This window comes from Enhydra lutris, unplaced genomic scaffold (genome assembly GCF_002288905.1).
Source record: "Enhydra lutris kenyoni isolate GAN:26980312 unplaced genomic scaffold, ASM228890v2 scaffoldscaffold6, whole genome shotgun sequence".
NCBI classification, from domain to species: domain Eukaryota; kingdom Metazoa; phylum Chordata; class Mammalia; order Carnivora; family Mustelidae; genus Enhydra; species Enhydra lutris.
The window spans coordinates 27,031,738-27,045,517 of record NW_019154090.1 but is presented as its reverse complement, the minus strand read 5'-3'; the positions used below and the strand labels follow the sequence as shown (position 1 = coordinate 27,045,517).

The 13,780-nt window shown below is 46.0% G+C and overlaps 1 protein-coding gene across 1 annotated transcript; it reads right to left on the bottom strand.

The window, feature by feature from the left end:
* Positions 1-6,386: 6,386 nt before the first annotated feature.
* On the bottom strand, positions 6,387-9,196 carry LOC111141596 (zinc finger CCHC-type containing 3). The gene has a single exon (XM_022494264.1). It carries the CDS (start codon positions 9,113-9,115, stop codon positions 7,898-7,900), a length of 1,218 nt encoding a protein of 405 aa, XP_022349972.1. The 5' UTR covers positions 9,116-9,196; the 3' UTR covers positions 6,387-7,897.
* Positions 9,197-13,780: the final 4,584 nt, after the last annotated feature.

Below are 13,780 nucleotides of genomic sequence, written 5' to 3'. Positions count from 1 at the left end.
ACATACTGTAGAAAATAAATTTTCCTTTCATCCCATACGCCAAATATCCAGTTCTTCTCAGAAGCTACAATAGTTGGGGCATCTGGGTGGCTCAGTCGGTTAAGCTGCTGACTGTTGATTTTGACTCAGGTCATGATCTCTGGGTCCTGGGATCAAACCCCCAGTCAGGCTCCACGCTCAGTGAGGAATCTGCTTGGGGATTCTCTCTCCCTCTGTCCCCCACCCCCCACAGGCATGCGCTCTCTCTCAAATAAATCAAGAAAGCTTTTTTTTTTTTTTTTAGATTTTATTTATTTATTTGAAAGAGAGCAAGAGAACAAGGTGGGGGGTAGAGCAGAGGGAGAGGGAGAAGTGGGCTCCTCTCTAAGCAGGAAGCCCAATGTGGGGCTCTATCCCAGGATCCTGGGATCATGACCTGAGCCACAGGCAGTGGCTTAACTAACTGAGCCACCCAGGCACCCTTAAATAAATAAATCTTAGAAAAAAGAAACTACAGCAGTTACCAATTTCATTAATAGCCTTCCAGAATTATTCTATATATAAATAAGCATATGTACATATTAATTCCGTAATCTTAAAACACAATATGTATGTTAAATCATTACATTGTACACTTTAAATATTTTACAATTTGTCTATTATAACTCACTGAAAAAAATGAAAAAGTTAAAGTTAGAAATTTTAAACAGTAACCATATCTTACTTTGTTGACTTTATTTTTCTTTTAAATGTTTATTTATTTATTTATTTGAGAGAGAGAATGATCTAGCTATAGATTCATTTCCTATACGTGAATGCTGTGTTAATGATTATGTGGATTTTATTTTATTTATTTACTTTTGTTTTTTTTAAGATTTTATTTCTTTGACAGAGAGATCACAAGTAGACAGAGAGGCAGGCAGAGAGAGAGGGAGGGAAGCAGGCTCCCCGCTGAGCAGAGAGCCCGACGCGGGACTCGATCCCAGGACCCCGAGATCATGACCTGAGCCGAAGGCAGCGGCTTAACCCACTGAGCCACCCAGGCGCCCCTATTTATTTACTTTTTAAAAAATTTTATTTATTTATTTGACAGAGAGATCACAAGTAGGCGGAGAGGCAGGCAGAGAGAGAAGGAAGCTCTGAGCAGAGAGCCTGATGCGGGGCTCGATTCCAGGACCCTGAGATCATGACCTGAGCTGAAGGCAGAGCCTTAACCCACTGAGCCAGCCAGGTGCTCCAATTATGTGAATTTTAAACTTTGATAGATCATGCCAAACTTTTCCAAAAATAGTCCGTGTTTTTATTTATTTATTTATTTATTTATTTATTTAGCTGGGGTGCACAGAAGGAGAGAGAATCCTGAGCAGCCTCTACCCCCAGCTCAGAGCCTGACTCAGGGTGGGTCCCACAACCCCAAGATCATGAACCTAGCGGAAATTAGGAGTCAGATGCTCAACAGACTGAGGCACCCAGGCTCCTCCCATGTTTTACTTTAAAGCTCTATAAAGTTTGCATTCTCCTCTGTATTATATCTGTGTTTGTTTTCATGAAACATGTCCTCCCCCAAATAGTCTCAGGTTGACGATCCAGTAAGTGGCACTGTATGGACCCATCGGCTTTGGACATGTCTGGTACACTCTCATGAGACCCCGCCTTAAATTTGGTATAATCTGAGCTCTGTTTACCCACAGCTTCCTCTTGTACCACTCCACCCTCCACCATCCTGAACTCCTACCTGGAGGTGACATGAACAGATGTGATGGGCATTCTGGCTGAGAATGAGGTCCCAAAGGAGTTCAGGAGCTTCTTGCGAAAGGAGTAGGATGTTAGGTTGACTCCCTAGAGCTATAGGGAGCCCCAGAGCACTGGATTGGCATTTTAGAAAGATTATTCCTTGGTCGGTCTCCTGCTGCCATCATTCTGCCTCTAAAAGGCCTTCACCAGTGACCTCCCCATTACTCAGTCCAGGGGCGCTCTTCACGCCTTACTTCGCTTGATATTTCTCAAAGCCAATTTTACTCCACCTCTTGCAGGACTCGATCCAGTTGTTAATCCCTCTGATGGTAACTTTCCTTCTTTGGTTTGTATGTCTCTCCACTCTTGTTTCCCTTCTCCCTTCTGGCTGTCCTTTCTTAGTGTGTCACAATATCCTTTTCCATCAGGGAAGACTCACATGTCAGAGCTGCTTACGGTGTGATCCAAGTTGCTATACTCTTTCTCCCCCAAGCTTTTTCTCATGACCCATTAGGAGGCTGTAAAATCAATTTAATGGGTTGTGTAAGGATGTGTAAAAGAATGAAGCAATAGAATGGAAAATGTCAGGGCACATCACCCAAAGGGTTAATGTTATTTCTTTATATACATATACACTGGTTTCTTTATACATAAGTACATATATGCATATGTCTGATGGCCATGGTATAAAATGTCTGTCTTATTGTAGGATGTAGTTAAAAAGTTTGAAGGCCATTGCTATAGGACTTCTGTTTCTTTCTCTGGCCCAGAACTCTCCTTAGAATTTAAGACCTGTGTTAAACCACCTATTCCATACCTTTCTTCAGACATTCTCTGTGTCCCAAATCGGCCTCAAGACCTTCTTCTCAAACTTTATACTTTTTTTTTAAAAAGATTTTATTCATTTAGGGATGCCTGGGTGGCTCAGTGGGTTAAGTGCCTGCCTTCAGCTCAGGTCATGATCCCAGGGTCCTGGAATTGTGTTCCATGTCAGGCTCCTGGCTCAGCTCCTTGCTCAGTTGCTCCCCCTGGTTGCTCTCTTTCTCTCTCTGCCAAATAAATAAATAAAATCTTAAAAAAAAAAAAGATTTAATTTATTTATTTGAGAGAGCAAGAGAGAGAGCATGAGTAGGGGGAGAGACAGAAGAAGAAGGAGAAGCAAACTTCTTGCTGAGCACAGATCCCAATGTGGGGCTCAATCCCAGGACCCTGAGATCATGACCTGAGCTGAAGTCAGCTGCTTAACTGATTGGCACCCCTGGGACCCCCACCCTTCTTTATACTTGGGCTCCTGCTGAAATATCATCCTGAATGATATTTTAATTTTTATTTTTTATCGAGCAGGCTCCACACCAGCATGGAGCCCAACATGGGGGTTGAACTCACGACCTTGAGGTCAAGACCTGAGCTGAGATCAAGAGTCAGATGCCTAACTGGCTGAGCCACCCATGTGCCCTCTGAATTATCTTTTAAAAATTTTAAAAATCCAATGCCGATCATGTCTCTTCCTTGCTTAAAAAATCTTTCAGTGTCTCCTCATCATTCTTAGATTCAAATGCTAAACATGGCTGACCAAATCCCCAGGATCTTCAGCCTTATTTTCTACCATTGTACAAAATGCAATGTATTTTGTATACATTGTGCCTCTCTGAGGTGGCCACACTAGCTGTTCTGGATAGGATTAGTTGGCAGATGGCCTCCATTCCCACTGTTTTTTGTTTTTTTAATTCTACCCCGAACGTGGGGCTTGAATTCACTACCCGGAGATCAAGAGTCACAGGCTTGTGACGCCTGCGTGGCTAAGTGAGTTGAGCACCTGCCTTCAGCTCAGGTCATGATCCCAGGGTCTTTGGGGGTGGGGGCACCTTGCTCAGCGGGAAGCCTGCTTCTCTTTCTGCCTGCCGACCACCCTGCTTGTGTGTGTGCTCTCTGTTTCTCTGACAAAAAAAAAAAAAAAAAAAAAAAAAAAAAAAAAAAGAAAGTCACAGGCTCATGGGGTTCTTGGCTGGCTCAGTTGGAAAAGCATACAACGCTTGGTCTTGGGGTCATGAGTTCGAGGCCCATGTGAGGTGTAGAGATTACTTAAATAAATAAAACTTAAAAAAAAAAAGGAAGAAAGAAAGAAAGAAGTCGCAGACTCTACCAACTGAGCCAGCCAAGTGCCCTGATTCCCACTGTTTATGTGCCTTCCTGTGCTACACATGCTGGAATGCTAAAACACTTCCTGACTCCCCTCCAGCTCGAGCTCCAGCAAGTAGATATATTTGCATGAGGTTTGAAGGTGGAAGTCAGGCAGAAGTCAAATAGTTTTGGCTGTTTCTGCTCCTAAGTAAGGTTGTGGAGACACTGGTGTCCTGTCTCTGACTTCAAAAACTTATTTCATTGTCCTGGTGGTAGAAATGGCAGTGGCCTCCTGATCCCGGCAGCCTGTCCTTGGATGGTAGCTTCAGTAAGTGTGTCCTCAAACTCAGCCTTTCCAGTGATGGCTTCCTGGCTCGTTTCTATGAGAGGTAGTAGCTCCTTTAGTAGGTCAGGTCAGTAGGGTTCTAAGATTCATTCCTAAGACCCAACCTAGGCCCCATCACTTTCTTCAGTACCTAGAGTGGTTTCTGTTTCTAAACCTGGACTGATAACACTGGGCTTCATTTGGTTTCTAGAACCGGCCATGCCTCCTCTCACCATAGGGTTGTTATGCTTGTTGTCCCTTTTGCCTAGGCTAGTAAATCCTTGCCACCTGTTAACCCCCTATCCCACCTCTCAATTAACTCCTTATATGTATTTTTTATCTCAGTTCAAAGGTTTTCTCTGGGAAGTTATCCCCAACCTCCAAGACCAGATCAGTCTCTGTTTGTTTCTTTCAAGGCTTGATCATAGTTTGTAATTATGTCTTTGTGTGCCTCTAGAATTTGAGTCCCAGGGAACTTGACTATGTTGCTGTATTTCATTGCCAGAAAGAGTTGGCGCTTGGGATACATGCTAAGTGGTTGGAATGGAGGTGGCCAGACTGGAGGGGGTCAGGACAAAATAAAGCCCCTTAAGTCACACCGACAGGCCCTGGGTCTCCTCCTCTTGGCCTTTTCCCAAGCACATCTTTGGGACTCTACAGTCAGCCTGAACACCCTTTATGCTTCGGCCTCTGGGTCTTTGCACAGGCTGTTTGTAATGCATGGATGGCTCTGCACTCTTCACCTGGCTTCTTCATCTTGCAGATTTCCGTCATGACATCATCATCTCTTCCAGGAGACCTGTACTTCAATTCTATATTCTCTGTATATTTTTTTTTCAGAATATTTAAAAATATTTAATATTCTCTTAAAAACTGCTCATTACTTGTCTGCATCTCCCTTGGCAAGTAACTGTCTCATTCAGGGTACACGCAAGGCTTTGCGGGAGGGCTTGGATCTACAAGACCAGTGTTCTAACCCCTGAGCTATAGGGCATGGGGGCTTGGCTCTAATGGCTCTCAGTATTTGTTGAAAGCCCCATGAAGGAATGCCAGCTAGTCAGCCAGCCTCATTCTGGAGATCTCTGCACACTCCTTAGGAACCCTTGAACAGTGAGGGATTGTAATTTGGGGGTTGCTAGATCAGGAGAGGAAGCTGGGGGAGGTTTGTTCCATTCCAGCCCAAGGCTCTGTCCCCAGACCGCCAGGCAGGAGGCCCTGGAGCAGATCCTGTGGGGGGATGGGCAGGGAAATAGTTTCTTCCTCTGCTCCCTTAGAAGAGATGGGAGGAGGGAGAGGGGGAGGGCAGAGAGAGGGAAGATTCCTTCCAAGGAGGCTCCTTGGCACAGTGCCTGCTTGGAGGGAGGGCGCGTATGATGAATGCAGGCTTTCTCCCCGCCTTCTGCCTGTGAGGGAGGGAAATCCAAGGCAGAGAAGGGGGGAGATGAGGGGGAGGGATCAAGGAGGGAAGGGTCTGTTAGCTTTGGGAGACAAGGAGGGGCTGAGCTGGCCTGGGCTCCTAAAAGCCAACCAGGCCTCAACTACACCTTGTCAACTCTGGAAATATCCTCAAATCACTGAGTTAGAGAATCAACACTGAGAATTCTAGTTCTTGGGATTGGATCACTTTAGTCTCAGAGCTGAAAATCCTTCAGTCAGTTGTCTGGGGTCTCCATGGCCGGCTTGGAGGAGTGTCAGCTCTGTGGGAAGTTTCCTGGACTCTTTCCTCCTCCTCTAGTACCGGAAGAGATGGCATTTTTAAAAGTCCATAAATACTTTGCATCCAGTTCGTGGGCATTTACAGGAACTCTAAGATGATGAAGCGAACATCTTACTTCTGTCTTCCCCATTGTAATCTCCTGAGGCCTGAATCCATCTCTCTCATTTTAGTACAGGTCAGAACTGTGGTCTCAAACCTGGCTGCCCATCAGAATTTTTTGAGGATGCTCACTAAAAATATTTTCACTTACACCAGTGATTTTGATTCCTTAGAGCAAAGTTAGGGCTTAAAACTTGAGTTTTTATAATGTGCTAAGTGAGTGCAATGCATACATAGGGTTTAGGTAACAACTCCAAAGGGCTTGGCACAACATAGTAGGTGCTAAGTGTTGCCTGCAGGGGTTAGAAATGTATTTGCAGGGTAAACACATGATGTGTAGAAATATGGATTGATTGAAGGAGACTCTGTGTACTGGAGCATCTTACACTTTGAAAGGATAGGGCAACGGTGTTAGCAATACAAAAGATAAATATTTATTCAGAACAAAACTTAACAATCGATTTTACATTCTAAGCCACAAGGAAATAGCAAAACATAAAGCAAAGGGAAAACAAAAACTAAAACAAAAGCAGTGTACTGTCTTTTCTACTTTAACTTGATAACACTTAGTTGACCCAATGCCCTCTTGCTTGACCTGTTTTGCAAGCATATTTTAGAGTTAACAGCTTATGATTCCAGGTTAAAATCACCTTTCTCCTGTGAGTCAGGAAATTGTGGATGAGCTCCAGTTTGAGACTTCTCTGGGGTTTCTAGCTATTGAGGCTAAGGTACAAATGTAAACCTCTGGTAGGTTTCCTTATTCAGGAACACCCCCATTTCTAAGTGGTGGCAATGAATGATGTAGGGTAAGGCCCCAAAAGACTTGGCACTTTAATCCAGATAGGATACCCCAGGGAGCAATGAGTACCCTCTAGCTTATGTTCCTTTGTCCCTTCCCTATCTCCCAAGTATTCAGAAGCCCCTGCTAAATCCCTTTCTGCTTCCTCCCGTAGGATGATTTCTAAGCATTCCTCTGGGCTCATCATTCTGGAGAGATCAGACTTTCTGGGCCCTCAAGTGTTGAGGAAAATGTTGTGAAGTGTGAGAGGTAGTGGAATGAGCACCGGGCTTGGGGTCAGGGAACTCTACTCTAGGCTAGCTCTGGCAACAGACAGCTATGTGATTTTGACCCAGTCATTTAACCTCTCTGGGCCTGTTCCATCTGTTGGAAATCCAGGGGATTGGTCTAAACCAATTTTTAGGTCCTTTCCAACAAGAAGATTCCAAATTCCATGATTCTGTGAAAAAATGGCTTCTGAGCCACTGAAGAGCTGTCCCAAAGTCCATGCATTTTAATGCCATAAGAGAGGCCCTTGGCCACCATTCAGAGCTTATTGACTCAGATTACATACACTTCTAACAACACTGGTTTCACAAATTCTCAGACCACATAGATTAGAAGCAGCAAATTAAACCGGGAGGGGAAGAGCTGCAAAAAGTAGACACCCTGACGGAAGCCACAGTCAACAATGTTCTCAATTCAACAAACACTGATGGAGTGCCTACCACGTGGTGGGCCCCGTACCTAGTGCTGGGGCATAAAGAGGAGCAAGGCAGCCCAATGGGTGAAAGTCCCGGGAAAAGACAAGGCGTGGGGAGTAAAAAGTACAAAAAAACCCACACAAAAACCCCACACACACACACACAAAAACAAAAACAACCCATACAAAAATGGAAACAAAATTTTAAAAGGGTGAGGCGACACATCTGCACACTACAGTTCTCGGTAGTTACTGATGACAGAGTCACCAATTCAGAAAAGGCTGAAATGGAGTAAACTCGGTTTAAGAAGGCAGAGAGAGATGTCTCTTGTAGGTTTAAAAAGATCTCCTTCGAAAACGTAAAAAATGGTCTAAAAAAAAGTTTTGGCACTTAAGAGGGGTAAGCTGGCTCTGTATTCACCCTGGCAGGCAGGCGGGTGTTCAGTGCCCAGCCACCCCGGTTAGCTGAGCTGCCACGGAATTGTGAACTGCTTTGGGACACTGGGCAAAGGCGTGTCCTCGCTTGCCACAGAGGTTACACACGATGCCCTTCCGACAGTAAGGGCTCAGGTGTCCCTCCTCCCCACACCTGAAGCACCTGTCCTGCGTGCAGCTGCCGCTCATGTGGGTCCGGGAACCACATTTAAAGCACGTCTTGGGCTGCCCCTTGTACCAGCTGTAGCCCCTCTCGGCCCCCAGGAAGAAGGCCCCCGGCAGGTGCCTAACCCCGCCCTCCCCCTGGCGCAGCTCGATCTCACACTTGTACTCCCCGGTCCAGATCCCAAACCTGTCGGTCACTTTCACGGGCACGGCCAGCACATCGCAGTGGCGCTTGAGCCAGGTCACGATGTCTTCCACGTCCACCGTCTCGTTCCGGAAGAGGATGAAGAGCGTCTTCAAGCTGGACTTGCTCCGCCCCAGCACCACAAAGTTCTCCCAGCAGTCCTCCTGCTCGCGCTTCTCCTCGTAGACGCGTAGGAACAGGGCCAGCTTCTCCGCCGAGCGGAAGCTCACGTCGAACTCGCGGCTGCCAGGAATCTGGATGACCGCGAAGATGTCGCTCGGGTCCATGCCGATGGAGCGCAGGATGAGTGCGCCCACAACGAAGTCCCGGGTCGGGCAGGCACCCTCGTCTCCCTGGAAACAGATGCGCACCAGGAAGCGCCCCTTACTCGGGCCCCCAGTGGGGCCCGACGCCACCGCCTGCTCGTCCTGAGCTGGCCGCTCCGCCGCGTCCTCGGCCGCGCCAGGCCTGGCCGGGCTCGCCATGGCCGCCGCCGCCTCGGCCTTCTTCCTCCGGCCCGGCTCGGCTGCACCCTTCTTCTTGCGGGGGTCCGCCGCCTCGCCGGCCGGGTCTCTCCGCCGACCCTTCGGATCCCCACGGCCGGCCGGGGGGAAGTCGCCGAGGCCCGGCGCCGCCAGGCCCGCGGGGGCGCCGAGCCCGCCGCCCACGCCGCTGCCTCCCTCCTCCTCCCGCCGCGGCGGCCGCGACTCGCGGAACTCGCCCTTCTTCTCGGCCAGGTTCTTTACCACCTGGGCCCAGCCCATCTTCTCGCGGCCGCCCTCGGCCTCCTCGCCACGAGCCGCGGGCCGCGCGGGGGGCAGGAGCTGCGGCCGCCCCCGCTTCCTCTCCTCCTCCGCGCCGCCGCCGGTGGCCATTTTACCTCCTTCCCAGCATCCTCCACTCGCTCCCGCAGCCAAAGGGCGCCCATCCGCGCGCCCGCCCGCCGGGGGCTGTGGGGGTTTGGTGTTTTTTTTTTTTTTTTTTTTTTTTGAAATTCGACGCTTCTCTCCCCCGCCCCGCTGAAGGTATTTACTCACGGCGCGCCGCGGCCGGCGCCGGCCGGGAGCCCTCGGGTAACGGCCGAGCTGTGGCTCCGGCGGCGCGCTCCGGCCCCACCTCCCGGGCGCCAAGGCGGGATGCGCCGCTTGGAGCGCGTCCCTGTCCCTTGCGAGGGCTTGGCAGCCCCGGGCTGCGCTCTCGAGGATTCGCTCTTTCGCAAGCGGTCCTCGATTTCATTCAGGCGGCATCGCGAACGGCCCTCGGCCCTGTGGCGGGCCCGAGCGGAGGAGGTTATATCCCGTTTCGTTTGCTTTTCTATACCTTTACAAAACGAAACTGACTCTGCCTCCCAGAGCACACGACAATGCCTTGTTTTTCCAGTGTTGGGTTATGGACATTTTCAAACAGAGAAAGTTGAAAGAATTTTACAATGGATAGTTTACCTTTAACTTTGGACTATTTTGACTTTCTATCATTAGAATTTTTGCTGTTCCTTATCACACTACACCTCTGTCTATAGTCCTTATTTTTTGATACATTTCCAAGTAATACTGCATTATTTTTTAAAATAGACCTCCATCATACTCGTGATGGCAATTAAAATATATTGAGCTCTTCAGTGCCCGGTACTGTTTAAGCACATTAGGACATTGCAAGCTTTATCACATGGAATCTTCCAAAACCACACTGTGATTACAGGGGGCAGGGGGCTTGGAGACCGGGTTAGAACACTTGGTGAAGTGGCAGACTTAATAGGCGACCGCGTGAAGCTGGCTTATATTTCTAAAAGCGCTTGCTTCGGACATTGTGGAGCAAAGCTGTTTCCATCACACTCTCCAGAAAAATCTGGTTAACACAAAGATTCTCGGCTAAAGCTAGCGCTGGACAGAATTTCTGTTCCTCTTTCATTTGTCTCAACTGGGGCTTGGGAAGCATTGATAAAATCGGGGTGTCTGAGGGGATGGGTTTAACAATACCCTTTGTCAGCTTCGTTTTCTTAACGCAAGTCTGTGTGCATTTCAGGGTGCTTCAGTGACCATTGTGACTTTAGTGAAAGAAGAGGTAGATTGTGGAGACAGGGAGACCTTAGTGTGAATCTGATTGCTTTGAATCTCAGCCTTGTCACATGAGACCAATGACCTCAGTTTTTATAGCTTCAGTTTGCTCATCCATAATGAAGGAATATTAATGTCTACTCCCAGAGGGCTAATGTTGGGGTTCAAGGAGATAACCTGTGTCAAAGAGCTGGGTCCACAGTGGGTTTCCAGGCAAGGTTATTTTTCCTTCTATTGGTGTTGGATTATTTCCTATTTCTCTGCCATATCTTCTAGTTCTACTTAGCATTACGGAGTCCCCGTGAGTTCTTGGCTTACTATCTTTCGCTTCACCCAGTTCCACATATTGGTCTCAGGGAAGTCGACATCTCCAACTCTTGTGCCATTTGGACCTTCCAGTTCCCTCACATTATAACTTCTGGCGTGCTTTCCTCCATCTCTTCACTGCCACACATTCCCATGATCATACTCAGATCACTACCAGAGGCATCAAACTCTTAGAGTCACATAATCCACTCTTTTCTTCTTTCTGTTTACCAGCTCACTGGGAGAACATTTACAAAACCAAACAGAACCTGTATAATTTAAAATAATCTCTTCCATTCCTCTTACCCTGCCCTCCCACCCCAGGTGGGAGGCTGGGAGGCAATATTATACAAATATCTACAAGATCAGGCAGGTACCTTAAATAAGGACAATGTGCTGAGTGAACTGGAGAGCAAATCTTCTACCTGAAGGGGCAGTGGCAAATCAACACTAGCTGATTATTACTCTCCATAAGTGAGAGCCCACTATAGCCAGATACTCCAAATTCTAAAGAGAAAACCGAATTCTATTTTATTTATGGGAAACATTCTTTCTTCTCCTACAAGGCTGTCTCAGCTATATTTGGATCCTCTGTAGAAAATTTAGAATCAGTCTACTAAGTTCCAGGAAACCATTTTTTTTGGATTTCAATTGGAATTGCATAGAATTTGTACAGAATTGCCATTTGATAATACTAAATTGCTGCATCTATGACCTCACTGGTTGTCTAGTTTATTTAAGTCTTATTATTTTTACAAATTGCAGTAACATTTTATAGTTTTCTTCATAAGGTCTTGCATAATTAAAAAAATTATTCTAAGGTATAATATAATTTGGTTGCTATTATAAATAATATGTTTAGAAATTACATATTTGTTATTGGTATTTAAAGGGAATACAATTGGGGCACCTGGATGGCTCAGTTGGTTAAGCGTCTGTCCTCTGCTCAGGTCATGATCCCAGACTCCTGGGATCACCCTGCATCCTGCATCAGGCTCCCTGCTTCTCCCTCTCCCTTTGTCTGCCACTCCCCCTGCTTATGCTCTCTCTCTCTCAAATAAATAAAATCTTAAAAAAAAAAATAGAGGGCATACAATTGAATTGTGTGTAGTAGCAACAATGCTGACATCTTTTAAAATTTCCAGTGGTTTTTAGAATCATTATGCTTTTCTGTGTTGGTAGTGGTATTGTCTGAGTAACAAAGGTTTTGCTCTTCCTGTTCAGATCTTAAACACTTTTTCTTGTCTTGCCTTACTGCACTAGCCAGGACCTCTCATATAACCATCATATAGTGGGCATTTTTGTTTTATTTCTGACTACAAAGAGATCTATTTGAATTTCGAAAAGATTTGACTTGTGGATTGGGTTCTGGCTCCCTCTGAAATTTTAGTAACAACAGCTTGTATCTTAAGGTTTTGTTGGTATATGTGTGGCCATTCGTTCCATCAGTTCCATTTTTCTCAGGTCAAATTTTGGAGATCTAAGATCCTATATTCTCTTTTGGTTATTTTGGCTTAGTTCTTATTGATTATCACTGCCAGCAATTTTCCCTATGAGTTGGATAAAAGACTGGACATTTATATATATTTATATATACATATAAATATATAAATATATATATTTTTTAAGATTTTATTTATTTATTTGACAGAGAGAGATCACAAGTAGGCAGAGAGGCAGGCAGAGAGAGAGAAGGAAGCAGGCTCCCTGATGAGCAGAGAGCCTGATGCAGGGCTCCATCCCAGGACCCTGAGATCATGACCTGAGCCAAGGGCAGAGGCTTTAACCCACTGAGCCACCCAGGCGCCCCTGGACATTTATATTTATTTCTCAGTGGATTTCTTTAAAAATTGTCAGCCAGAGGCGCCTGGGTGGCTCAGTGGATTAAAGCCTCTGCCTTTGGCTCAGGTCATGATCCCAGGGTCCTGGGATCGAGTCCCGCATCGGGCTCTCTGCTCAGCAGGGAGCCTGCTTCCTCCTCTCTCTGCCTGCCTCTCTGCCTACTTGTGTTCTCTGTCTGTCAAATAAATAAATAAAAATCTTTAAAAAAAATAAATAAAAATAAAAATTGTCAGCCATCCTCCTTAGCACTGTTTCAACAGTCAGACTGGCCTGTTGTGGAGATCAGGAATCAGGAGCTACAGGGACCAGGCAGAATCCCGGTAAACAAATCAGTCCAGATGGGCACTGAGGCCATCTACAGAGCGGAGCTTGACTCATTTTTGGCAAATTATTGGCATAGAAGGATATCAGAATTGGTCAGTTTGGCACCTCAGTCTAGGTTCTTATTGACAGACTTTTGGAATTGCACTTTTAAAGAATTTTATTTAAACAACTTTATTTTATTTTATTTAAACAATTTTTTTTAATTTTTAAAATTTATTTTTATTTTTTTATTTAAATAAAATATTTTATTTTATTTAAACAAATTTTTTATTTTATTTTATTTAAACAAATTTTTAAAAAGATTATATTTATTTGAGAAAGTGAGTAAGAGAGAGAGAAGAAGCTGGGGGGTGGGGCTGGGCAGCAGAGCGAGAGGGAGAAGCAGACTCTGCTGAGCAGAGAGCCTGATGTGGGGCTCAATCCCAGGACCTTGGGATCATGACCTGAGCTGAAGGCAAGCACTTAACCAGCTGTGCCACTCAGGCACCCTGCACTTTTTTTTTTTTTTTAAGATTTTATTTATCTTTAGAGAGAGAGAGAAAGTAGGCAGGGGGCAGAGGGGGACCGAGAGGAACAAGCCGACTTTGGAGCTAAGGACGGAGCCAACACAGGGCTCTATCTCATGATAGAGCTAAAACCAAGAGTCAGACACTAAATCGACTGAGCCACCCAGGCACCCTGGATTTTCACTTTTTTAAAAAAGCTAGTTAGGAGATTGTGGAGGAGGCATGATTTGAGATGGATCTTGAAAGAAGAAGCAGATTTTGGAACGCGAGACGAAAAAATCTGTGGGCCGGAATTTGGCAGGCAGGTCTCTTTGTCCTGCATGGTTGTAGTCTGGGTGTGAGAGGAAAGGTGGGTATGTGTATGTTGGGTGGTGGTAGTAAGAAGTATGATTCCAGATGTACTTTGAAGGTATTGCTGAGACTTGGATGTAGGATGAGAGGTGAATCAAAAGATGAATCAAGGGTGACTCCAGGAAGAGAGTTGCCGTTTTGAGTTGGGGGAGAGAGT